Genomic DNA, 25,954 nt, shown 5'->3' with positions numbered 1-25,954 from the left:
GCTGGTCAGACTAAATCTGCTTTCATCAGTAAAGGATAGTCGACCTCAATTTTTCATCTTCGTCCCTAATTTTCGCACACAAGTGTAAATGATCCCCAGCGCAAGGAAAACGAAAGTAAATGATCGCTACTTAGAGAGTTGATGTTAAAAGAGTTTGAGAACCACCGATTTAATAAGCGCCAAGAGCCGCCAAGTGACGCATTTTAATTTGTTTTTCAGTGTCATCACCCTGATGATATTGATACTGATGATCACGGGAACCATATTGGATATCTACTTCACACGCACCGCTTCGAAACCTGATGACATCAGTGAGTATCGACACAGTCTTTAATCGTTAGCCTTTAACTGCATCAAACTTAGACTGATTTGGCGTAGACTAATTACGTCTCCAAAATGATTACAGAATGTACGATAATGCTGGAAAAATTGAACCGCACTAACGAAAAATTTATAAAACAATGTGTGTCATGTTGAACTTTGAACAAAAATAAACATACAGTCTGTCTCAAAAGTTTAGACCATACTTTCCCAAACTTTTCAGTTCATCGTCCCCTTCTTCAGAAATTTTGTTTCTCTCATGGCCTCCAACTTAAATGAACCTATAGGTTTACCAGTATATTACATCCCTATGGTATGGCGTACCAGAGACGTGATAGTATAAAAGTGGAAAGCTATCGGATTGGTTTTCATTTTAAAAACAAAAACAATTACCGAAGTCGTCGCATATTTTGTACGATCAAATCATATCATTTGAGAACTTCGCAAAAAGGCTGTTGCTATTGCTTTAGAGCAGGTCGAAGTGAAGTGTCTGGCGTGTATTGACCCAACGTGTGTCCCAAAACCTGGTTGTGGTAGGCAACGCCCAGTACAAGTTTACGCATAAACTTGCACTGTGCGTTGCCTACCACAACCAGGTTTTGCGACGTTGGAAGATTGGCTTAAACGCAAAAAATGACTGCCTAGAATTATGAAAGATCCTGGAGCGTGTGAAAATTTCAACAGATACAGTTCACAGACAGATCATAGAAGCTTGTATTTGGTTCATAAAGAGCGCCTGTCTCACAAGGAAGCACCAAAGAGAGGTTGAGAAGAGAGACTGAAAATGGGTACGAAATCAAACGTATTACGGAGACATTACATAGATTGGTGTCATATTCAGTGGGTGCAGAAAAGAAACGGAATTCACATCTTCCAGACGGGCGTTTTCAGCTGACAGTAATTTGGGGCTTCGATAACGGTATAGGCAGCATTTGCTTCTAATGGTCAGGCTTCCTTAACTTTTGAAATCGGTCGTCAAAACTCTGATGATTCCTCGAGAACAACTTGCCACTGATTGGAGAAGATTTAGGTAGGACCAAACTTGACATTTCAACATTATAACGTGTCTATTCAAAGATCTGCCGCCACAAAGAAACCTCTTTAATCCCGAAAATGTATCGGTTTTAGGCCGGCTATCGATGAGTCCTGACTTGAATCCTATTAGGAATGTATGGAAGATAAATGAGTTTGCAAATCAAATACATTATTCGCGACTGTTGATGACTTGAAGAGGTCTATCGAGGCATCGTGGGTACAATTTTGATGTCGAAACCCTACAGAATTTAATTAGATCCATGTGTTTGAGGTTATTAGAAAAAGCAAATGAAAAGCCCTGTAATTTTTGTAAATCTGAATTTTCTGTATTTTCAGCCATTTTCTGTATTTTCGATACTTAAATATTCCGTACGTAGAAATTTTTTTCTATAAATGTAGAAATGCTTCAGGTATTTATTATCCATTAAAAGGGTGCCAATTTCACTCGCCGTATTTTTTCCTTGTTATTTTAAGAAAAGTGCATTATTATCTAGACTTTTGAGACGGGCTGTAATAAGTAAGCAGAGGTTAAAATGAGTATTTTTAATGAGTTGTTTTCATTGCAGGTCGTTTATGGCTTACCGTGACAGCATTCTCGGTGGCTGCAAACTTCCGCCAGCTCATGATGTCCAAGGCGAGGGGCAAGAGTTCGACTCTGGGTGCCGTCAACGGCATCCGTTGCCTGAGTCTGGTGTGGATCGTGCTCGCTCACACTTACGGTTTCGGACATAGGCAAGGCCTAGGTACCTGTATGCAATGTTTCGAAATTGGTTACCCCTTTAGGTCGTCTCGAAGGAGCCCGGAGAGTAAAATTTTTGGGGTTTTGAGTCCCACGATGTTATATATATTTTGTGGCACCAAAACAAAGAATATTTACTTATTGCATGGAGCCCAAAAAAAATTCCTATAAAACTGAGAGTACACTTAACCAAAAAACACCGAAACCATAGTGCAGATTACAAATTAATGAGAGAAATAATTCCAGAATTAATGAAAGAAATATATGCAAAAATTATTGAAAATCCAAAATTAAAAAAATAAATATTTTCCGAATTATTGAAATTTTAGAATTGATGAAAGAAATAATTTCAAAATTAATGAGGGAAATAATTTCAGAACAGAATTAATGAAATTTCAGAACAGAATTAATGAAATTTCAGAACAGAATTAATGAAATTTCAGAACTAATGAAAGAAATATTTTCAGAACTAATGAAAGAAATATTTTCAGAACTAATGACATAAGCTCAGAATTAATGAAATATATTTTCAGAATTTTTAAATAATTTCAGAATTAATGAAAAAAATAATTTCAGAATTTTTGAAATAATCTGAGAATTAATGAAATAATCTGGGAATTAGTGAAAGAAATAATCTGAGAATTAATAAAAAAAATAATCTGAGAATTAATAAAAAAAATAATTTCAGAATTAATAAAAAAAATAATTTCAGAATTAATAAAAAAAATAATTTCGGAATTTTTGAAATAATTTCAGAATTAATGAAAATCAAAAAGAAATTTTAATAATTTCTAAATGATTGAAATTTCAGAATTTATATGAACGAAATAATTTCAGAGAATCTCATTTCAAATCCCGAAATAATCAAAAATATAATGTAAAATTGATGAAAATCAAAAATTTATAAAAGAAATAATTTCAGAATTATCGAAAGCCTTGATTCGTTGTTGTAACTGGGGCCCCAACTCATTAAGACATCAATGGTTATCCTATGGTGACTCGTCTCCAGGCCATCTACAGGGACGACCCATAGGTGTCGAATCTGAGATGAATTGGTATTTTTGATAACATAATGATGGCAGACAACGATCAAGAGGAGGTGGGGGAGGAGGTGGGGGGGAGGAGGTGGGGGGGGGGCCCTGAACTCATTATTTCACCCGAAAACTGAAAGTTCCGTCAGTATGGAAACCAGGGTAACCACCGTGATCAGGGGGGCACCAAAGACACACGCCATAACTAGAGACTGTTCACCTCGTTCGAGATGCTATTTGAAGGCACGCGCGATTCCACATAGGCCTCGGCTCTTTAGATACGCTAGCCCGATACGCTAGTTATGCCCGGCACTGAAATACCTCGGCTGATTTTTCTTTTTTTGTATAAAATGGGCCCTTTCTTTGGTAGATCGCGTGCGTGACGGCAGCTGCCATTTCGGCTCCATTTAATATGAATTTAGAAGTCTTGAAAAATATGTTCCCTGAGGGAAATCACATGGGAGGGAGGATTGGCGGCCCTAATCGAGAATTATTGTTGCATAACTTAGGCCTATAAATTAGCGTGATTTCGAGTATAATTCAAAAAATATTTGTCTTTCTTATTTGCCTGAGAAGTAAGGGGATGACGGTAATGGCTCGGAAGAGTCGTGCTTGTGGGCACCTAATCTTCGTTCTTACGTTTAGAATACGGCTGGAGGAACAGGCGGCAATCAGGAACCACAACCCATTCGGTTGCGTGCGGTAATGCTCTAGGAGGGGGGGGGGGCAAAGCCGAGATGAAAGGCGGACAAAAAAATCAGGAAAATCATTTCTGTCCTCTAGTATGGGCGCCAAATCCCAGGTGAAAGGACCAAAAAATTAGGAAAAATTACTTCATCTGTTGTGATCTAGGCGCGGGCCTTGACATCAGTCAAACTGGGCCGTTAGTGATTCACCGTTTCATTTTTATATTAGTAATTATACCATTTATTTTATATTAGTTGTGTGTGGCCGGGCCCTACTGACAAAAACGACATCAACCGGGCCGTGGGCTTCCAAAGGTTAAGAACCACTGTCCTATACCATTGCTTCTGAGGGAGTTATGGTCTCCGACCTTTCATGCACCGAACCCAACCGCGTACTCTCCCTGGGACGGGCATGGCCCCCCACAAGGGAGGGGGGCTGACAGCGCTCTTTTTTTGCTTTTTCACGCTATAAATTAAATACAAAAGGGGGCTCGTGAAAAGTCTGACCGGGGGACCCGCAAAAGTTTCCAGCCTAGGGGCCCCACTCCAGGACGTGGGGAGCTATGGGGACGGGCCATTCAAGGAGCACTCGAAAAGCAATCAGAAATGGCATAAGAAATGTGCAGAACACCGAGAGTAATCAGAACCTATTGGGGGAACTTAACTGTGCACCAGTGCCTCTTAACGTAGGGCTCAACAGGACACGGCACGGAGGCCTCAAGTGCAAAGGGAAGGGTGCCAAGCCTATAGAACAGTGATTCTCAACCTTTGGAAGCCCGTGACCCGGTTTCATTTATTTTTGTGGAAGGCCCGGTCAAATACACTACTAACGGAAAATCGACGGGGGAAAGGGGGGGGGGGAACGGCCCAATATGAATGATGCCAGGGGCCCGGCGGTTGATAAACATTGATATAGGAGGTATACCCACTGAGCTTCCTCCGTCAACGCGACCGAAATTGTCAAAAATTTGGAGGCTGATTAATCATGACCTCACCATTAGCCATCTTGTTTAAAAGGTCAATAAGTCAAGGGTCTTTTGTCAATACATGTAACACTAACTTTCACTTTTGTGCGATAGCGTTTAACATTAATGTGCGATCAATATTTGATCGTTTCCAAGCAGGATCTCGAGTTTTATGTCAGGAGGGGACGACTTATAATGGTTAATAATACGTCCCGCATTTTACGGGACAGGCCTTTTTATATTTATTATCCGGTTCTGTTGGGGGGAAAGGGCTCTCCGTATCCGCACCTGTTTCCGACAATTCAGCAGTCATCGTCTCTCGTGTGACTTTCGAAGCCAGACAGAAGGTTGCCAATGTACAGCCCTACCACCTAGTTACCAGTCCTGAAACTTTCCTGGCAATAACTATGACCAGACATTGTGTTAATAATTTAAGTTGAATTATTATTGTGATTATCGATTCGCGTTGATTTATTAAATACCGTTTTCATTTTCTTTTTGTTTGCGGTACAGCGCACCTGAGCCACGCCCGCCGCTACATGGAGAACGTACCTTTCCAGATCATCACTAACGCCTGGGTCTCCGTCGACACTTTCTTCATGCTCGGGTAAGCATCCTAATGTACTAGGTGTCCAGAAAATGATGTACAACACAACTTTGGCGGTGGTCAGCAATAGAAATACGCAGAGTGGATAGGTGCGACAATTTTTGCACCTGCAAGGCCAGACAACATATGCACGGAAATGCACCACCCCCACACACACCATGGTGCCCCCACCCTCTCTCCCGGGAAAAACGACGCTCCCTACTGGAACTACCGTCATACCAATTTAAACGGGATGGGTTAAGATATACGGGTACCCATGACCGCAGATGACTCCGAGGGGAAACATTTGACTCGCGGGCCGAGGATTATGATACGACATACGTGGTCAACCCATTACGCACGGGCCAAATGTGGCCCCCAAAGTCATCTGATGTAGACCGTGACCTTAAACCTAATTTTGTAAAAATTGACGAAGTGGGACATTACCAGATGTCTTGAGTGACCCACGGTTCAGTTCTCCATCACTTAAGTGGTCCACAGCAAGTTCTCACTTCAATTAAGTTGTCCGCGCCACATTCCTAGATCACTTAAGTAACCTGGGGCGATGTTCCTGATCACTTAAGTGCCTGCACCAACCATTTTCACCTCAATTAGGTGGTCTGCGGCTCATTCCCGAATCACTTAAGTGACTCGCGATACGTTCCTAGATCACTTAAAAGTGACCTTAGGTGGTCCGCGGCACATTTTTAAATCTCTTAGGCAGCCTGTAGCACATTTCCAGATCACTTAAGTGGCCCGCGACACGTTTTCAAACCAATGAAGTAGCTTGCGCTTGAAACTGCTACACAGTCATGTGAGCATCACATGGCCTCCACATCATGCAGCAGAGGCCAAGGGCTGCTTTTTGTTTTTCTCCAGCTGCCTTGGATAAGCGCGGAGTCTGCCCTAGGGCTGGAATCTTTCGAGGGATCTGACACCGTCGTGGTCACCTATGAAAAAAATTAAAATCGTTCGATATTATGTGAAGAACCACGTCTATTTTCGGAGGACCCACCGTCCCACCGGTTCAAAATTTGCCGGCATGAAAGATGAAGAAAAAAAATTATGTTTCTAATGCTGACACCAAGCGGGGATCAAGAAGGGGGTGATTAGGGGGCTATTGGCCCCTCCCAAGGTCCTAATAGTTTGGGGGAAACTTGTCTGTCCTGTAAAATACGGGATGATCTGATGCAACTACATAATAAGTCGCTTTTGGATCCCATCGCCCTGGATCCGTCTGCCTCCACTGCATTCGCAGCTGAAGATGTCTGCCTTCGCTTTGTTCACAGCTGAAGATATCTGCCCGGCTTCACTTGCAGCGGAAGATATCTGCCCGGCTTCACTTGCAGCGGAAGATATCTACCACAGCTTCATTCGTATCTGAAGCTGCCTGCCTCCGCTCCATTCGTAGCTGAAGATGTCTGATCCCACTCAAGCACGAATCCAGAGTGGTGAGGTGGATTGACCACCTTCCCGAGAAAAATTTTTCTGTCCCGTAAAGTACGGGACGATCAAACAAACTTACACGATTCGTCCCTCCCATCACATCGTCTAGGATGCGTTTCTGGCTGACACAGATGTAATCTTGCATTGGGCTCCATGGGCCCCGAGCCAACAATATTCGCCACAACTTTGATATAATAGGCATTTTATTGTAAAAAACCATTAAGCTCGCGAGCCCTCTTTTATTTATTTATTTTTTTCTTTTTCAGGGGCCTGTTGGTGTCGGTATCGAATTTGCGGTCCCTGGAAGAAAATGACGGGAAGATGAACGCCTTGCATTATGTCCTTCACAGGCTCTGGAGGTGAGTCCACTCTCGAGCACCCCCTTATACTTATGCCCCAATATGATGTATTATTTTTCAATGTCGATGATCGTTTACATCAGCAGCGTAATTAGTCTACTAAAGCTGGTGTTGGCATACAGCGGTGGTTCTCAAACTTTTGTCACACGCGACTTCCTTGGTCTAAGTTCATCCGTGGCTCCCTAGAACTCTCAAAAAAGAACTACTTCAAAGCACCGAACCGGCATGCATTCATGCGCGGATCTAGAGAAGGGGTAATCGGGGCGATCACCCCTCCCAAGAGGCCTCGGCTACATTCGAAGCTGGAGATATCTGCTGCGGCTTCATTCGCAGCTGATGATTTCTGCCTCTACTCCTATCACTGCTGGAGCTATTCATACTCTCCGCCTCATTTGCAGCTGGAGATATCATCTCGGCTTTATTTGCAGCTGTGCTGTGCCTAGGCTCTATTCGCAACTTAAAATACCTGTCTAGGCTTTATTCGCAGCTGAACCCACGCATGTCTGCCTCGATGTATGCGTGGATCCAGAAGGAAGCGGGGGGGGGGAATTACGGGAAAATGAATCTAAACAATAAATCGCCCCTCCCAACACATCACCCTAGATCCGCGACAGCATTCATTAGTATCGGCGCAGCTTGCCACGACGCCCCAAAACGTTGGCGGTGCCCCCTATTAGCCGCGACTACTACTTTGAGAACCACTGGCATGTAGCGTAAATTCAGCGGTATAACTCGTCTGATGTTTTCGCAGATTGACGCCTCCGGTAGCGGCAACAGTCGGTGTCATGTTCATGCTGCCCGTGATCGGATCCGGACCCTTATGGAACGACATGGTCGGTCAGAAAGTAGCCAATTGCGAGAGAGGATGGTGGCAAGCGATTCTTCCTCTCAACACCTGGTTGGAATTCGACTCGATGGTAATTATTGCATTTCTAATCATCCCCAAGAGTTGGCTGTGTCAGAATCAACGTGATGGGCTGCTCAGGGAATACATAAAAAATAATTGGCGACAACGGAATACGGTTATAACGGTCGAGTACAGCAATACAAATGCAGAACCGTAGGTACTTGAGTATAAGCAAATCATTCACGCATTAATAGGGGATCTGCAAGCCACATAGCATTTTTAGAAAGTCTGCAAGCTGAATGTGCGCATATCTAGAACATACGCAAGTTTTTTTACGACCTTTCTGCAAGTAAAGAGCGAAATTTATGATGTGTCTACAAGTCAAATGCGCATTTACAGAATATACGCAAGTCAAGTGTGCTTTACCAGAAGGTACGCAAGTCAAGTGTGCTTTACCAGAAGGTACGCAAGTCAAGTGTGCTTTACCAGAAGGTACGCAAGTCAAGTGTGCTTTACCAGAAGGTACGCAAGTCGAATTCGCATTTCCCACGTGTCTGCAAGTCACGTGCGCTTTCCATGATGTCTGCAAATCACAAACGTACCGGTATTTTTAGGGAAAAACAAATCCCACAGGTATTACTTCGTTGATCTCCGAGTCACATACGCATTAAGAATATGTGTCCAAGCGGGTATGTAATCCACTAGAAGGATGGGGGGGGGGGTACACTTATCTTTATACATGCATACATTTCCAGGTTGTCCGCAAGTGATATAAGCATCCTCAGAGGGTGCTCAAGTAACGTTAGGATTTTCAGGATTTACCGAATCACACGCTGTGCGTTGTGTAAATTAGTGCACCAAGAATATTTACGGTTTCCCAGTACAACTCAGACGAACCCTTATTAGAATTACTTAAAAATTTTAAAATATTATTATTTTTAATGTAATTCTCACAAATTTTTTGTAACAATCTCTCTACCTCTTCAAATTTCAGTGCCTGCTTCATACCTGGTACGTGGCGGCGGACATCCACTTCTACTGCCTGGCACCCATAGCTCTGATCAGTCTGTACAAGTGAGTTTGAGGGCTTCAAATGATCCTGTGTGCGTCCCAAGTCCTTAGACCGCCTTCTATGATCTGATCTCGTTATTTATCGTTGCAGGTGGCCGGTGATCGGTTTCTTGGTGCTCCTCTTCATGACCCTGACCACGGCCATCGTCTCGGGAATCCTGACGTTGCTGCACAATCTTCCTCCGACGGTCATTTTCTTCTCGCCGGACCTCGAGTATGTTTTAGAATTGGTATCGGTCTCGATCATTACGGTGATTTCTTGCAGGAAAGCCCCCTCCTCCCGATGAACCGGGTTCAGTGACAAATATACCCGAAGTCTCAAATGAAAAAATGGCCTGCCGGGACACCATTTGTTCTATCGAGCCATAGCCACATCTTCAACCCATAGCTCCCTCACCGTAACGGTCATGAAAATCATCTCAAAGTGTGGCCACCTTACCCTTGTACGGTCAGTGGGGGGCTCTTGGTGAATGAGCAGAGCCGTGTTAAGAGCATCATGGGGCCTCAGTGTTGTCTTAACGTATGGACCAACCGGGCAAAGTCCTGGGGCCTCAAGTGCAGAAAGGGCCATATGATAATCAGATCTGGTATAATTTTTGTCATTCAGTATGTACAGTATATTTGGTAGCAAGTACAGCCTGGTGGAGCGGGGGGGGGTGGCATCGGAAAAACCACTTTGCCCGGAAACCTATTATGCTGTTGAGACGGCCCTGATGGGATCCCGGGCAAAATGATTTTCTTGAGGGTCCCCTACCTGGCTAAAACTTCCTGCCCACCACTTTACATGATTACTCACGGAAATTTTGAAATTATCTCATTTTCATGAGCCCTGCCCCTCCAAGGCCCTCTAATGTTGTTTGAAGTTAAGAAATTTTTTCTGGTCAACTTCCTAAGATGTAATGCGGTCCAGGCCATCTTAACAGCATCAAGCTTCCCCCACCCCCCGTGTGCAAAGTAATGTTCTGGAAGTAATAATCTAATTAGAAGTATCAGCCTCTACGAATAGGTCTTAAAAAGAGGAGGTCACCGGAAGAAGTGGTTTTTCTGAGGCCCTACCTGGCTAGAAATGACTACCTACAATTTGTACGCTTGCTCCCGAAATTTTAACCAGATAACGGGGCTTCGTTCTGCACTTGACCCCCCCCCCCCTCCCTCTCCGCCGGGACATGTTCTCATGTTCTTAGTGTTGAGACGGCACTGTGCATGAGAGTCCTCTCACGACTTTGCATAACAATTTGCGTCGAGGACAAAAGGGAGAAAGGGCCACAACGCACTGCTCTGGGGGGTTCCCCTGATACTGTTTAAAGTAGCCTCGGTCCCTTGATGTTTAAATTCAAATTGCGACAAATCACTGTAGGCAAAACATCCTCGGCTAAGTATGACGACGCCCTTGAAAAAGTTTGATGACGCCCCTAAGAGCCGCTTTGAGTCAAGCATCTGCAAATTGTGACAGCGGGGACGTCTTAATAATAACATCGAACCGCGGTTTTAGTGATGTCCTTGGGTACTCAGCTAAAAGTATCTTCCTACCAATTCACATTTTTGCTCTCGAAAATCATGGAACTAAATCTAGATATCAATCAATCCCACTCCCCCTTTATCCGTTCGAGGCCCTTGGGCCGTGTCAACACCAGCTAGTGGATCTGCTATAGCTGGTGTTGGCTTTGTCCGATAGGGTCCATGTGTAAAATAACCCTGAGTGCCAGTTAACAAGGCACGTGACAGAATTTTAAGAACCTCTTTGATCTATCTACCAACGACACGGGAAACCTCTCGAGCGAGTGACTTGTCAAGTGCGTTGCAAGTCTTCTTATTTACAGATAGCCCAGACTTTTTAACAGATCCCAATAAAATTTATAGCTTTAAAAAATAGGGCCGCTACTAGATACTTTGTCAGCTGATCATTCCGCCCCTGACATTTCATCCCTAACATTTCACCCCTGACATTTCATCCTTAACATTTCACTCCGACATTTCATCCCTAACATTACGCCCCTGACATTTCATCCCTAACATTTCGCTCCTAACATTTCGCTCCTAACATTTCACCCCTGATACTTCATCCCTAACATTTCGCCCCTGACATTTCATCCCTAACGTTTCACCCCGACATTTCATCCCTAACATTTCGTTCCTGTCGCTTCATCCCTAACATTTCACCCCTGACATTTAGCTCTAAACATTTCACCCACCACATTTCGCCCTGACATTTCACCCAACACATTTCGCCCTGACATTTCACCCAACACATTTCGCCCTGACATTTCACCCAACACATTTCGCCCTAACATTTCGTTCAGTACATTTCACCCCACACATTTTGCCCCTGACATTCCAACCTGTACATTTCGTCCCAGATATTCCACTCTGAGTATTTCACCCTGGTCATGAAGTTCCTGGCATCCCAGTCCGAATATTTCACCCCTAACAATTCACCTCAGACAACCGGGTGAGTTGTTCACCGAGTGTCAACCACTAACACTCTTCACCCCTCACATTTCGCTCCGGACATTTTAACATTCGACTCCGGACATTTCACCACGAACTGGGCCAATTGAGGGGGGGTGAATGACCATATGGTGAGTCAGTGAGTGGCCATATGAGTGAGTGATCGTATGATTGACGATATGAGTGATGTACTCACATGGTCATTCATATGGTTGCTCACTCTCTCACTCATACAGCCATTACCTCAATCGCTCACTGACTTGGTCGGGGAAAAATGTCTAGGGGTTGAAAAGTGTTAAGGGCGAAACGTCCTGGGAGTGAATTTTCCGAATCTTAGAAGCGTCACCTTTCAGTTGAATCTAGTTACTTAGCGTATATTTTGCAGCTAATGTCTGAAGTCCTGGCTCTCCGCATAATACCCATAAGTAACTGATCGACCATTTCGCGAAGTGACCAGCTTCTCCCCGCGTTGGCTAAACGTGGGACACTGGCAACTTCGCGAAGAGCCTAGACCTTGGAAATTGGCCTTAACGCATGATATAAATGAAACTAATTTCGATTTCGTCCGCTGCAGGATGACCAAGAGGACAGCCAACCTGCTGTATTTCCGTCCATATCCGCACATGGGTGCCTACTGCGTCGGGCTCGCTCTCGGGTTCGTCTTGTGGAAGTACAAGAAGTACAGCCACAATTGGGTAAGTCCTAACAATTTCACAACAATCATAAAATAATAGCGATTGATTTGTCATGTAATGTAAAAACAATGTAATTCTTTTCTCATTGGACTTCCCTGAAACCTTTTCAAGGGCAACCCCCTTGGGAACTCTCTTGTCCGTGGATCCCTTGTGCAGTGCCTGTTTCTCGCAAGGGCAAACGGGCCACGCGTGCCAAGCGCCCAAAAATTTTTTGGTATCCATTTGGATACGTTAGAGGTTCTCACGAATATTAACGTGGAGGCGCGTCTGATCTTTAGGTCTTTAGGTATCCATTTGGATGCCGAAATTGGCATCTTCTTTCGATATTGTATTTCTATGCTGCATACCGGTGTAAACTTCATGCGCCAAAATACCGGTTGATAAGTTTTTTGGTGTTTACATAAAGGATCCAGCTGCAAACATGAAACATATTAACCGGTATGTTGGCGCATAAAATTTACTCCGGTACGCAGCATAAAAACAAATAATATATGGTATTGTAACACATTTTGTTCGTTTTCATGCTTCACATCGGTCTGAAACCAACACGTAACTTCACTTAAAAAAACTATAACAAATAGTTTAACTTTTATTCGATAGGTGACAGCAGAGGTCCTACATTTTTGTGATAGATATTTTTTCCTGATATTTTTGTGTAAAGAGGAAATTCGGAATATAAATATTTTTTTGCAATTTTAGAATCAGTCGCAGAATTTTTATCACTTTTTGGACACTTTATATACTGTATAATAGAGCTTAGACATTAGATAATATTTTTTTTGGACAATGGTCTTGATCGTTCGTCTCTATTACGCACTCCCGTACCTTGTGTTACTATGTGTTCGGCCAGATCACCAGGAGTGGTATGTGAAGAGGAAAGACAGCCATGTGCGTGTGTGCGAGTTGTGTAGTGTATGTATGTGCAGAGAATGAAAAGAACCAGGAGAGGATTGTATACAAATCTCAGCAAAATGAGTGAAAACACAAACCAACACAGTCGAAAGAATTCGCGCCCGAGTGGCGTGGTGGTAAGATGCTCGTCTACCACCGTGAAGGTTGCTGTCAGGCAAGGACGTAGCGGGGGGGGGGGGGGGACTTGGGGGGGGTCTGGTCTCCCCCCCCCCCCAAAATGTGAGAAAATTACCGAAAAAAGGGAAAAAGATTGCCAAATCTATTGTTCTATCACTTTGGTCTCCCCCCGAAATGAAAGTGGTCCCCCCCCCACGAATGAAATTTCTGGCTATGCCCCTGCTGTCAATGTCCCGGGTTGGAACCCGAGGGAGGATGTAGATAAGACATTTTCCCTAACTGGCTTAAGGCGACTACCAATTGACAGCGCCTTCATTTCTAATCCATCTTATTAATGGCAGTAAATTGAAATATAGCGATATGGCCAGAGTTGATGTATGGTGAAGTAGTCGAAAGAACTGTAAGTCATAAAAGGGAAAAAAAAGTATCTAATGTTATGCTACCCAAACATTATACAGAGTGTCACACAATCGAGAGACACTAATCAGATATATTTAATCAATACAAGGTAAGTTCATGCCAAAATTTGGTGTGATCACAAGTTCAGTCGGCACTACAGATAGTGTAGAACTGTCAGACCAGACATGGGCCCTTCCGGGATGTAAGCCATTTACCCGTGTGGGTTGGACCATGCTGGGGAGATACTGTAGGTCTGGCATCAGTTATGTAACTACAATATATTCAAGAACGTCAGAGACAAAGTTATAATGAAGGCATTTCTGTATTGCAATTGCAGCAATTGAAATACCACATGAATTTGATACATTATTTGTTTATTCAAAATAATAATGACAATGATAATCAAGAATACCAAAAAGAACCACATTGCTGACATTGCAAAAATAAGGACAAAAATACAATAGCAAGCTCTATGTATAAATGCAAGAGTAAATTACAAGAGCAACATGAAAATAATATGGAAGAGTAGCCAAACTCTTCGCCTAAAATACTCAGAAAAATCCCAAACGAAAAAGAAAAATGCAAAAATTCCTTACACATTTCGACACGCTATGGGTGTCGCCTTCAGAGGATAGAAAATATCACGCCGGCCGAGGATCCCACCTGGAATCATTACCGAATCTTAACTCTCTGTTGGAGCTCAGCGGATTTCGGCATCGATGAGATAATTCCAAAATCAATGGAAGAGATAGTTACTGTAAATTGCAGATCGTTGCTGCAATAAAAGTGCTGCTGTGGTGGTCGAGTGGTCATAGCGACGGACTCGCATCGCGAGGATCCGGGTTCGAACCCCACCGTCGCCGCAGTGGTGGTCGGCTGAAGTTGGTTTTCTGTGGTTCCCAGCTTCGAGGTGCTCCCCGTTAAAAAAAAGTCTCGCCACAGACAACAGGCCTACAACGTTACAAATATTCAATCATTGCGCTTCACTCACAGTTTTAAGTATAGATGGCGGCACTGAAATAACAGACCCAACACTAGCTACACACACGGACTGTTAGGTGGACTCACTTTGCTCCGGATTCTGCCACGAAGCTGGGCTGAAAGAGATCTCGGCAACGGGATAAGTCCGGTGGCAGAGACCCTGGCGCAAGGCCGCAACTAGGGGGAGCAGGCGGCCCGCCCAGGCGCTGGACACGAGGGGGCGCAAATGTGATTCTGAAACCTCTCCATCAACATTACAAGGGGGGGGGCGTCAAAATGCGCGCTTACCACGGGTGACCAAGAATCTAGTTGCGGCCCTGCCCTGGCGTTCATTCATGCATGTGCCGGGAAAAGCGAGGTTCCTTCATCAGCGATCACAAGTAAGCATTTAACTAATTCAATGGATTTCTATGATAAAGATGTTTAAGAATTTTCCAGGGAAGCGAATTTTTTCGAATTTTTTTTAGTCTCCCTCGATATTTCCCGTCATGCCGGGGCAAATGCAGGGGAGTGTATTCTCTGTGTTTTATCTCGCGCTCTTTTCCTTAAAAATTCCTTTGTTTCTCTTTTATTTATTTTTTCTATTGCGGAAATTGCAGCAGCTGCATCAGCAATCTGATCCGATAGCAGCAGTAACTTTTTAGTTTTGTAACAAAACGCATGCGCCTTCTCGCGTTGTTCCAATTCTGTGGGTTTATGTCATTGTGCTGTCACCTATTGCTCAAAAAAGAAAAAAATAATGACTTCTAAATTAAATTATTCAAATTTCAATAATTGCAAATTTTTCGAAATTCAGATACTCAATTTGGTTTTTTTTTGGAATTTGTCATAAAATATTGTATTATATTCTAGAATATTTTCTTTTTTATAACCGTTGATGTTTGTAAAGATCAATGTTTTAATAGTATAAAATAAATCGAGTCGCTCAGGGAACCGAGTGGCTCCCGCTAAGATGCTCGTTAACATCGAATCCTGTGTGCAGCTGCTGGTGCTTACCAAATAGAGACTGTATGGTTGACCGATGGCCTAGGTTCGTGCTGGACGGGATCTGGTGAGCACCGGCCGAAATGTGTCACGTCCGCTATTGTTGTCGGGCCTGATAGTGTTGATCTCTGATTTTCCATGTCGGAGACAAATGTTGACTTGTCGACGGAGTCAACCCCCTTCTAACCACTCCGTTTAGATTGGGGGTTTGCGACGAGTCTCTACGTATTAGATCACAAGACCACCAAACGCGGTGTGTGAGTTTTCTAATACGAGGAAGGAAAATGCAAGTAAATTGAATAAACTGAGTATGAAGTAAACTGACTTCACGATAAAAAAAGAAACAGGACAGTCATCGAGGTGGGAGCTGCTCATTTTTCTCGTCCGAGTCACCCGTAGACACGGGCGGCTCGAGCTTAGCTGTCCCCCGGGTGCAAAGCCCTCACGGGAGGCTGACAGGGGTTTCCCCATAGCGGAACCCTAAAAAAAATCCTTCTTTTCTGCAGTACAGAGTCACGGGTTCCCCTATGGGGAAAACCCAAAAAAAAAACCTTTTCTGCAGTACAGAGTCACGGCCGCTGTGGTGGTCGAGTAGTCATAGTGACGGGCGAGGATCCAGGTTCAAACCCCACCGTCGCCGCAGTGGTGGTCGGCTGAAGTTGGTTTTCTGCGGTTCCCAACTTCGAGGCGCAAATGCGAGCTGATCTCCACCGTGAGAAAGTCTCGCCGCAGAGAGCGACAGGCCTACACAACGGTATAATTATTCATTCATTACACTTCACTCACTATGAGTGGAGAAAAACGAATAGTTTAAAATACTGATAGCAGATGGCAGCACTACACATGAGAAGCGTTACGCAGAAACAAACTTCACGGAAGGTTCACTATACGTACACACACATTCCAACATGTACCAGTTCGTTAGAAGTTCCGCAGAGGAATATGGACGAGGTGCATGTCTGGTTTAGTAGCAGTACAGAGACACGACCGCTGTGCGGGCATCGTGTCGGACTTTCATCGTGAGGATCCAGGGGCCCTGGATACCCGAAAGAAACTGACGTCTAGCGCTCGCGGTTACTATAGGTGTCCGTTCTGAGAGCACATGCGCATTAGAGACAAACAGATGTTCGAGAATTCATATAATTAATCAGCAGTGGCTAGCAGAGCAGAGCAGTTGATACGACGACGGCTCAATAGCAATCGAAAGGGTCGTGGTTCGAATCCCTCCCGAAACTCCATTTCCCCCCCCCCTTACGGGTTTTCCTCCGAATACACGCTTTTATATACCCTTTAACATGGGGGGGGGGGGGGAAGGGAAGTTAAAATATAATCCAAAATACTATTTAACCATTGATTCACTGGAAATGTGTTTCCCCCCCCCCCCTTTTGATTGAATATGCTATCCGACGTCAGTGTAAAATTTTACGTATCGCTATATATCGCATGAAAAATGACATCAATGTAACACCAATATTGCGCCACACAATATTGAAATTGAAATGAAGAAAACGGTTCATTTCATGAAACGAACTAAAAGATCGAAATTTCATTGACAATATTTTTACTTGAATTTTAATTTTAATTTAAAAATTTTTTAAAAAAATGAATTTATTTTTTTTTTTTATAAATTAAATATTTATGAAATGATCTGAAAGAGCTTTCAGTTCATTTTATGAAAAATGCACCGTTTTCTTCATTTTAATTTCAATATTGTACATTGATGTCGTTTTATGATGCGCGCGCAAGCTGTTTTTAACGTATTTTTTTGAAAATTTAAAAAAAATTAAGCATTAGAGATATAAGTATACAAATACAACGCCACAACAGGCAAATTGCCCAACGAGGTGGCTGACTTAAGAACATCATGGATCCCCGAACCATTTTTTGCAGGCCCTACCTACTACTGCTACACCACACATGCACCCCGCCCGCGGAACCCTTCAACGAATCGGTGCATGCGGGAATGTGCGTGTACGTGTAGTGAAACCTGACGTGAAGTTTTTTTTGTTTCTCTGTAATGCTTGTTATGTGTAGTGCTGCCATCTGCCACCAGTTTTTCTAACTATGAGTGAAGTGTTATGATTGAATGATTTACCGTTGTAGGACTGTTGCTCTCTGTGGCGAGACTTTTTAATGGGCAGATCGGCTCGCATTTGCGCCTTGGAGTTGGGAACCACAGAAAACCAACTTCAGCCGACCGCCACTGTGGGGTTCGAACCCGGATCCTCGCATCGCGAGTCCGTCACTATAACCACTCGACCACCACAGCGGCAATTGTATGTAAAAAAATTTTATACTGGCATTGGATAACATATTTAATCAAAAAAAAATGTGAAAACATTGATAATAAATTAATGGTAAAATGGTAAATTAGTGATTAAATAGTGTTTTTAATGATATTTTAACTTCCCCCCCCCGTTAAAGGGTGTACGACCCAACCCCCCCCCCCCAGTTAATAGCAGCTTTGAGTGCAAATGAAAATAAACTAAAATAAATTAATAATTTAATTTAATAATTAAATTAATAATTTATTAATAATTTAATTAAATAAATATGATCATTCAAAAAATTGAAGTTGTAAGGTGGAACGGGAAAAAAAGAAACAGCGTTACTGGGGAAGATTCGAACCAAGAACCTTTCGATTGCCTTCGATTCCGCGTCGAGCCAACTGCTCAGCAGTCACGGGTAGCCGTTCCTAATTAAATATATATCAATTCTCGAACATCTATTTGTCTCTAAATGCGCATGCGCTCTCGTAATGCACACCTATAGTAATCGCGAGTGCTAGACGTCAGTTTCTCTCTCGGATATCCTTTTATAAGCATGGTAAGGAAGGGGGGGGGGTGGTAAGGCCACCAGGTTCGAACTTGGTTGGCGGCACAATGGTGGTCGGTTGAATTTGGCTCACTGCGGTTTTCCAAATTCAAGGCGTCAATGCGAGTCGGTCTTCCCGCTTAACCCCTTCGCTTACAGGGTGTTGGTGAGAAATGTTTATCATTTATATTTGACGAATGGGCGATAAATATGCTTATCCTAGCTTAACCGCACGTTAAAGAAAGGGAAATAAGTAACTCTATTGCTCTTATATGCAAGTAGCTGGAGGATACATCATTTGTGTGGGGGAGGAGGGGTCGCTGATAATTGTATAGAAGTAAAGGGAAGGTAAAAAGAATAACTTCGTCGTGTGGGGTTACAACAAAGCCACTCGATGATGAGAGAGGAAAGGAAGCAGAGAAAGAGCTTGGTTTTGAATTCATCCCACGGGCAATTCGACGCAATATTACGTCCTCGATCGTGAAGCGGTTAAAAAAAAGGTCTCTCCGCTAACAGCAGGCAGTCCTACGATACGATACTGACATAACATGAAAAATTCAAGCATTTACAATCTTTACTTCAAAATATAGAACTTAGATGACAGCACTCGTAAGTACACGACACGAGCGAAAGTCGGACAGCCTACATATGTTAAGGCCATGCATATACATACTAAGTGTATGTCCGGTTTAGAGCAGTACAAAGCCGCATGCTATTGATTGTTTACCGATCGGAATATGCGTGACCATACGTGCCGCTTCTGGAAAGATTGTTCTGAATGGTGTAGAATTATTTTACTATTCTCTTAATCGTGCCAAATTTCTCAATTGGCATTACAGCTGCGGATATTCTTCATTGAGTCATCATTACTGGCACTTATTCTGGAAAGAGGAAGTAAAACGCGAGGCGACTTTTATATCAGAAATTGCTTTTAAAGGGGCGTTTCTGGTGCGCCGGGACCGGGTAAGTAAGGAGCCGAATTCTCAATTTGCCTTCATTTGGCCATTCCGGGACAATTACTAGATTAGCGCAACAAAATGTACACTCGCCCCACGTTCTTGTTTCTGGTATTACACTGTCTGTCCCAAAAGATCCGTTTTCTCCCTCAAGTTTTCTCAATATCTGTGTTGGCACACACGCAAGTTATGGCTCAAAAGCATGATGTCATTTGTAGAGGCACAGTTACATGGAGGCACTTGGAGGGTTATAGCCCATAGTGGAAAATTTGAGAAATGAGTGGTCAACAAAATTAGTTATAAGGGGAGAAGGGTGCCGAAATTTGCAAAAATCCGCCTCTTCCTAGAGAGCAAATGACTTGGTTTGTGAGCAGGGCCGCAACTAGATATTTTGCCACCCCGGGCAAGCCCTCCTTTGGCGCCCCTTGTAATGTAGAAGAAGCAGTTAAAGGGTGAATTCGGTGCCCCCTTCCGATTCACCAGACCAGCCTGCTTTCCTCCCCCACCCCCAGTTGCGGTCCTGTTTGTGAGTGACCAAACTAGTCATCTAGAATTTGTGAGCATGTGAGTTACCAAAAGAGGGATCTAAGGAGTTTCCAAGATCTGAGTGACCCAATGAATGATCTAGAGCATAGTTTTCCATCCTTTTTTGTCCCATCGCCTCTTCTCCAGAATTTTTTTTTTCTCCCATCGCCCCCAACGCAATCTAACCCATAGAATCCTATGTTATACCCGTAGCTTCTACCGCCTCCCTGGAACATTCCATCGTCCCCCAGGGGTCGTTAACGCCCACGTTGGGAATCACTGATCTAGAGAGTTCGCAAACTCGTTAGTGACCAAAAAAAAGACCTTAAACAACAAGGGACTAGATCGGTAGGTGATAAGGAGATTGTCCTAGAGAACAGGAGCAGGTTAAGATGGAAAGAGTGGCGAAAAAAGTGACTAAGGAACAGAGGCACGTTTACAGGCTGAGCGGGCTGTGGTCCGGCAAATTTGAGAAATAAATGGTCAAGAAAGTTAGACTAGGATGAGGGGAGGGTGAAAAATATTTCGTAGCCCGCGGTCAGCTTAACCATATATCGACTCTGATCACGTGAATTTTTAGTATTCGACAAAAAATGTTGGTGTCTAACTAAAGTCTAAGTTGCCGGCCCCTTACAGCCTGCCGCCAGTGTGCACCGCACCCCTTGCACCCTCGCTTAAGCCGCCCCCGCCCATAGAAAACGTTCCTACATTCCGGGAGTGACACCATTTATTTTTTTCTACTACCAAATATTCCTCCCAGTACTACTGCCACTGCTTAATCTTTCGCGGTCTCATCAGTATTTCAAACCAGTTTGTTAAAACAAACCCCCTATGGGTGCTCAACCATTGGGAGAGTGCGGGCCACTTAAGCGGGTCGCTTAAGTGATCGATAAATGCGCAGTTGGTCACTTTAGAATCGTCGTCGTCGTCGTCGTTCCCCCCACCCCCCCCCCAGACATTCAAAATGCACAAGAAATGCACTCGGGAGTGCCTGCTGCTTCTAGAATTGCGTAGGAGGCTCGCGCACAGGGCCACAACCAGGTGCTCTCCCCCCCCCCCGGCTCTGGCCCAGAACGGGGAGCCGAATTGACCATTTAACTGCTTGTTCTACATGGCAAAGGGTGTCAAAATGCCGGTTTTTACCAGGGAGACAAACTATCTAGTTGCGGCCCTACTCGTGCATCCCTAGAAATTCTCGGCATGCATGGCTCCTACGCATTTCTAGTAGCAACAGAAACTCCAGAGCATTTCTAGGGATACTTAAGCTTCCTACGAATTTCTAGAGGCGGCAGACACTTCCCCAGCATTTCGGGGATACGCAAACCTCTTATGCATTTCTATAAGGAACAGACACCCCAGAGCATTCAAGTGGCCCGTGGCACATTTTTAGATCACTGAAGTAGGCCCGTGGTACATTTAAAGATCACTTAAGTAACCCGCGACACAGTTCCAGAACACTTAAACGATCCGTGGCACACACATAGATCCCTTGACTTGAGGGACACGTGGCACAATTTTAGAGCACTTGAGCGGGCCCCCCCCCCCCAGTGCGGTTCTACATCACTCAAGTTACCCGCGGAACATTCCCAGAAAATTTAAGTGATCCGTGGCATAATTACGGATCACTTGAGTCATGCGTTGCACGGTTCCAGAGCACTTAAGCGGCCCGGACACATTTTCTGAGCTTTTGAAGGATCCGTTAAACGTTTAGAGATCGCTGAAGTGGCTCTGTAAGGGGATTTATCATTAGGGAGAATGTTAGTTCAGGTGCCCACATACTAGCGAAAGGTTTTTTTCCCGTTTTTAAGATGCCATTAAGAATATTTCATATTTTCAGTATTTTCACAAAGGGTGGTTGATGACGTAAGCATCGTCCAAACTCCTCCCCCCCCCCGTCATCAAAACTCAGCAAATCGGAAACCCCTCCCATCGATGCTGACGTAATACTCGAATGACCCCATGCCTAGGATGACCATATGGCCCATATTTTACCGGACATTCCCATTATATTCCCGTAATTTTTGTCATCCTGATTTTTTTTTTTGGTGAAAATTGCCGATGTTACCGTTTTTTTTTCTCAGGGATATATGCGTACAGGGACGCCGGAACATATATGCTCATGTTGCTAAAGCAACACCAATCATCATTCAAATATAGCTCATTCCCCCCCCCCCCCTAGTTCGGGCGATGGAAGATTTACCAAAAACGGGACATTTTTGTTGAATGTGCGACGTATGGTCTTCAAACATATCCAAGTGAACATTATGTTTATTACTCGAGCAATACCAAACATTTTTGACTTCCGGCGTCCCTGTATGCGTACCTTAGAAATGTGTCTTATACTTGCGTACCTATAGAAATTCGAAGAGCATGCATACCTCCCCCACCCCCTTAAATGCACATTCATATGAGGCTTGCGCATGCCCAGAAATGCATGCGATATTCACTCACTTCCACACATGCACCCACGAGCATGGCCCCCACAAGGGGTGGGCTGGCAAGGCTCCAGTCCTGGGGCCCGGGAGGATTTCAATAATTTTTTTGTTTTTTCACGCTATAAATTCATCATAAAGGGGGGCCCCGTGAAAGTCAGGTCGGGGGGGGCCCGTAAAAGATCCCAGCCTAGGGGCCCTGCTTCAGGATGTGGGGGGCCATGCCCACGAGTGAGGCTTTTATTTTTTTTTCTGGATTTTTCGTCACCCACGGCTGATATTTTTTCGCGTACCCTCCTGAAAGGCTCGTAAACGGGTGGTTCGGCCACCTGTAGGCTACACAAACTTTGCCGCTCTTCTCCTATTCTAGTATACTTTTCTCGACCAGTCATTCCGCAAATTTGCCATTCTGGGCTATCCCGCTTAGCTTCAGCTTATTAGCCACTCTTTTGGTCACTCATCGACCTTGTCCATGGCCTCCGCATTCTGCAGAAGGTGGTTCTTAGGTTCTTTACCGGGGGGGGGGGGCACCCCTCATAATGAATTGACAGTACGAAAAACCAGAAAATTTAAAAAAATTGACGGGACCCCGGGCTGAAGCCCTGTCAGCCTGTTTTTTTTGTTTTTTTTTTTGGGGGGGGGGGGGTTGTGACCCGGTTCCCTCTCTCTCTCTCTACTCTAGGTCACTCTTATGGCTACTCACTGACATGGCTCCTTGCTCTGGTCACTCATTTGTCACTCACTGACCTGGTCTTTCAATCTCTACGCCTCTATTTTGGTCATTTCTTCACTCACTCTTAGTCATTCACATGCTTGCACACGCTTTTGGTCACTCATATGATTGCATACTGTTTTGATCACTCATATGATTGCATACTGTTTTGATCACTCATATGATTGCATACTGTTTTGATCACTCATATGATTGCATACTGTTTTGATCACTCATATGTTTGCATACTGTTTTGATCACTCATATGTTTGCATACTGTTTTGATCACTCATATGTTTGCAAACTGTATAGGTCACTCTTTTGATCATTCACCGACCTGGTTTCCCCTCTCCGTTGTTCACCCTTTTGGTCGCTCACTGAACTGATCCTTTGCTCTTTTGGTTATTCACATTCTCGTGTCATGATGTGCTCTCTCTCTAGGTCACTTTTTTGGTCTTTCTCATGCTCACACATTCTCTAGGTCACTTCCATGCTCAACACATTCTCCAAGTCACTCTCTTGGTCATTCACATGCTTTCAAACGCTTTATGTCACTCTTTTGGTCATTACACATGCTTGTGTCATGATGCGCTCTCTCTCTCTCTCTCTCTTTGTTACATTTTTTGGTCACTCCAGTACTCACACATTCTCTAGGTCACGCCCATGCGAACACATTCTCTAAGTCACTCTTTTGGTCATTCACATGCTTGTTTCATGATGTGCTCTCTCTAGGTCACTTTTTTTTTTGGTCCCTCGCATGCTTACACATTCTCTAGGTCACTTTTGGTCATACGAGCGTTCGTTTTAGCTCGGGCTACATCTAAATGGGTTACAGTCGGTTCATGTTGACACATGGTAGTTTTATGTCACGCAAAATGTGAAAAACATGAAAATTACGCGCTGTTTGTGTTGCATTTTTTTCCATGTGTTATGCAGAGTTTTTCGTGTTGCAGCGCCACCTATTAGTCAAATTTGAAAACTCCTAGCTATGACAAGTATTTTAGTGCAAACCTAGTCTGACCATATTTCTTCGAGAGAAATACGGGACATCGCCAATCACCGCCAAAACCAAATAAAGTTGCCAAATATTGTTGAAATTACGGAAAAAATCACAATGGCAGGAAATGATGCACTACTGCAAATTGCAGTGGATTAAAATGTATTTCACGAAAAAAAAAAACGTTCACCAAGGCAAATGTGATAATATTCTCATACATAGTTGTAATTATCATAAAATAATTGATGAGTTGAAGAATAATGTCAATCTTTGACTTCAATAAAGAATAAAAATTCAAATAGGCTTCGTGTAAAATACGGGAAAAACCGGGACACTTTTGCCAAAAAGTCGGGACAGCCAAAAAAAACAGAAAATACCTGGACTGTCCCGGGACATACGGGACGTATGGTCACCCTATGCAAACCGCAACTGACCTTTTTCATGTCAAAGTATATTAGTCATTATTTTAAAAATGCGTCCAGGACTGCTTGTCCACCCTGTATTTTCCTCTCAATGTGCGTCGCCAACCTATGCCGGGGGGCGTCTGAAGATATTGATCTGTGTGTCTATTTGTGTGTTGAAGGGGGTTCTTTTACAAGAAAAAAAATATCTATCAAACTATTTTGGGGAGCCGCAGATAAACCATGAATTAGGCTATTTTGGGAACCACTGCTGTAAACCGTAAAGCAACGGGTGCTCAACCTTTATGAGAGTGCGGGCCACTTCATTGATTTTGAAACCATGTCACGGGCCGCCCGCTTAAGTGATCTGTGAATATAAATGTGCCGCGGATCACTTCAGACATCTAGAAATGTGTCGCAGGACGCTCAAGTTCTCTGGAACAGTGCCGCGAGTCACTGAAGTGATCTGTAGATACGCCATGGAGCAATGAAGTAATCTGGGAATGTGCTGGGGCCCCCTCTTCAGTCACGTAAAGAAAAGTGCGCGTCTATGTTGTAAAATGCAGTGGGCCACTTGAGTGATTAAGAAATGTGCCGTGTGCCACTTGAGGGATGTGGAACCGCACCTCGGGTCACTTGAGTGATGTGGAACTGTACCACGGGCCGCTTAACTGGTCTGTAGATGTGACGCGGATCACAGAAGTGATCTGAAATGTGTCGCAGGCCGCTTACGTGCTGTGAACCATGCCGGGCGTCACTCAAGTGATCTGTAAACGTGCCGCGGGCCGTTCAAGTGTTCTGGAACTGTATAACGGGGTCACACTTGAATGATCTACAAATGTCCCACTTAGTTCATTTTTATAAAGTTTGGTTTGAGAGGTCACGGGCCACATCAAATGAATTCTACGGCCACATTTGATTCGCGGACCGAGTATATAATTGCGCAAAAGAAACAAAACACACACAAACAACACGAATCCTCCCGGAATTGAGAAATCCTAATCAAAGGAACAACATTTCTGCCCGAGTGCCCCCTGGCGACGAATCTAAGAACTTTGGCTATCTTATCTCTTGGAAAACAGAGCAGCAGAGTTATCAAATTCATTATTTGATTCGCGAGAACAATCGAAAACTCGAAACAGCTCCCATTAAACTTACATTGAGACTGCAGATGGCGTTGAATATAAAAATTTTGTGATATCTTTCTACAATTTTGTTTTTTTGCGAGTGCTGTCATCTATTGTTCGTAAGCGAGAAAAATTAACTTCGGAATCAAATTTTTCGAAATTATATCAAATTTTTCGAAATTTAAAGACTTAATTTGGATGTTTTGGAAGTTATTATAAAATATTATATTACATTTCAAAATATTTCCCTTCTTTTTATAACCGTTGATGTTTGTAAAGGTGAAGATTTTAGTAGTATATATAATGTTATTACCTATGTAGTAAATTGAGTGGGTCCCGCTAGGATAACGCCAGTTCCTGCGTGTGGA

At 43.7% G+C, this 25,954-nt stretch overlaps 1 protein-coding gene across 1 annotated transcript in view; it reads left to right on the top strand.

Moving 5' to 3' along the window:
* Positions 1-25,954, top strand: part of LOC149068900 (O-acyltransferase like protein-like) — a 68,761-nt gene that overhangs the window by 14,416 nt on the left and 28,391 nt on the right. Inside the window, exons 5-12 of the mRNA XM_089250699.1 lie at positions 220-311; positions 1,923-2,099; positions 5,291-5,384; positions 7,076-7,168; positions 7,920-8,085; positions 9,010-9,089; positions 9,178-9,300; positions 12,109-12,229. Of these exons, the coding sequence (XP_089106825.1) occupies positions 220-311; positions 1,923-2,099; positions 5,291-5,384; positions 7,076-7,168; positions 7,920-8,085; positions 9,010-9,089; positions 9,178-9,300; positions 12,109-12,229 (946 nt within the window). The remainder of the gene's footprint in view (positions 1-219; positions 312-1,922; positions 2,100-5,290; positions 5,385-7,075; positions 7,169-7,919; positions 8,086-9,009; positions 9,090-9,177; positions 9,301-12,108; positions 12,230-25,954) is intronic.

The sequence above is a fragment of the Pholcus phalangioides genome, unplaced genomic scaffold, assembly GCF_987345545.1.
Source record: "Pholcus phalangioides strain wild (caught in Gottingen) unplaced genomic scaffold, Ppha-v1.0 ptg000024l_1, whole genome shotgun sequence".
NCBI classification, from domain to species: Eukaryota; Metazoa; Arthropoda; class Arachnida; order Araneae; family Pholcidae; genus Pholcus; species Pholcus phalangioides.
Note: the sequence above shows the minus strand (reverse complement) of the source record. Positions and strands in the feature narration are given on the sequence as shown.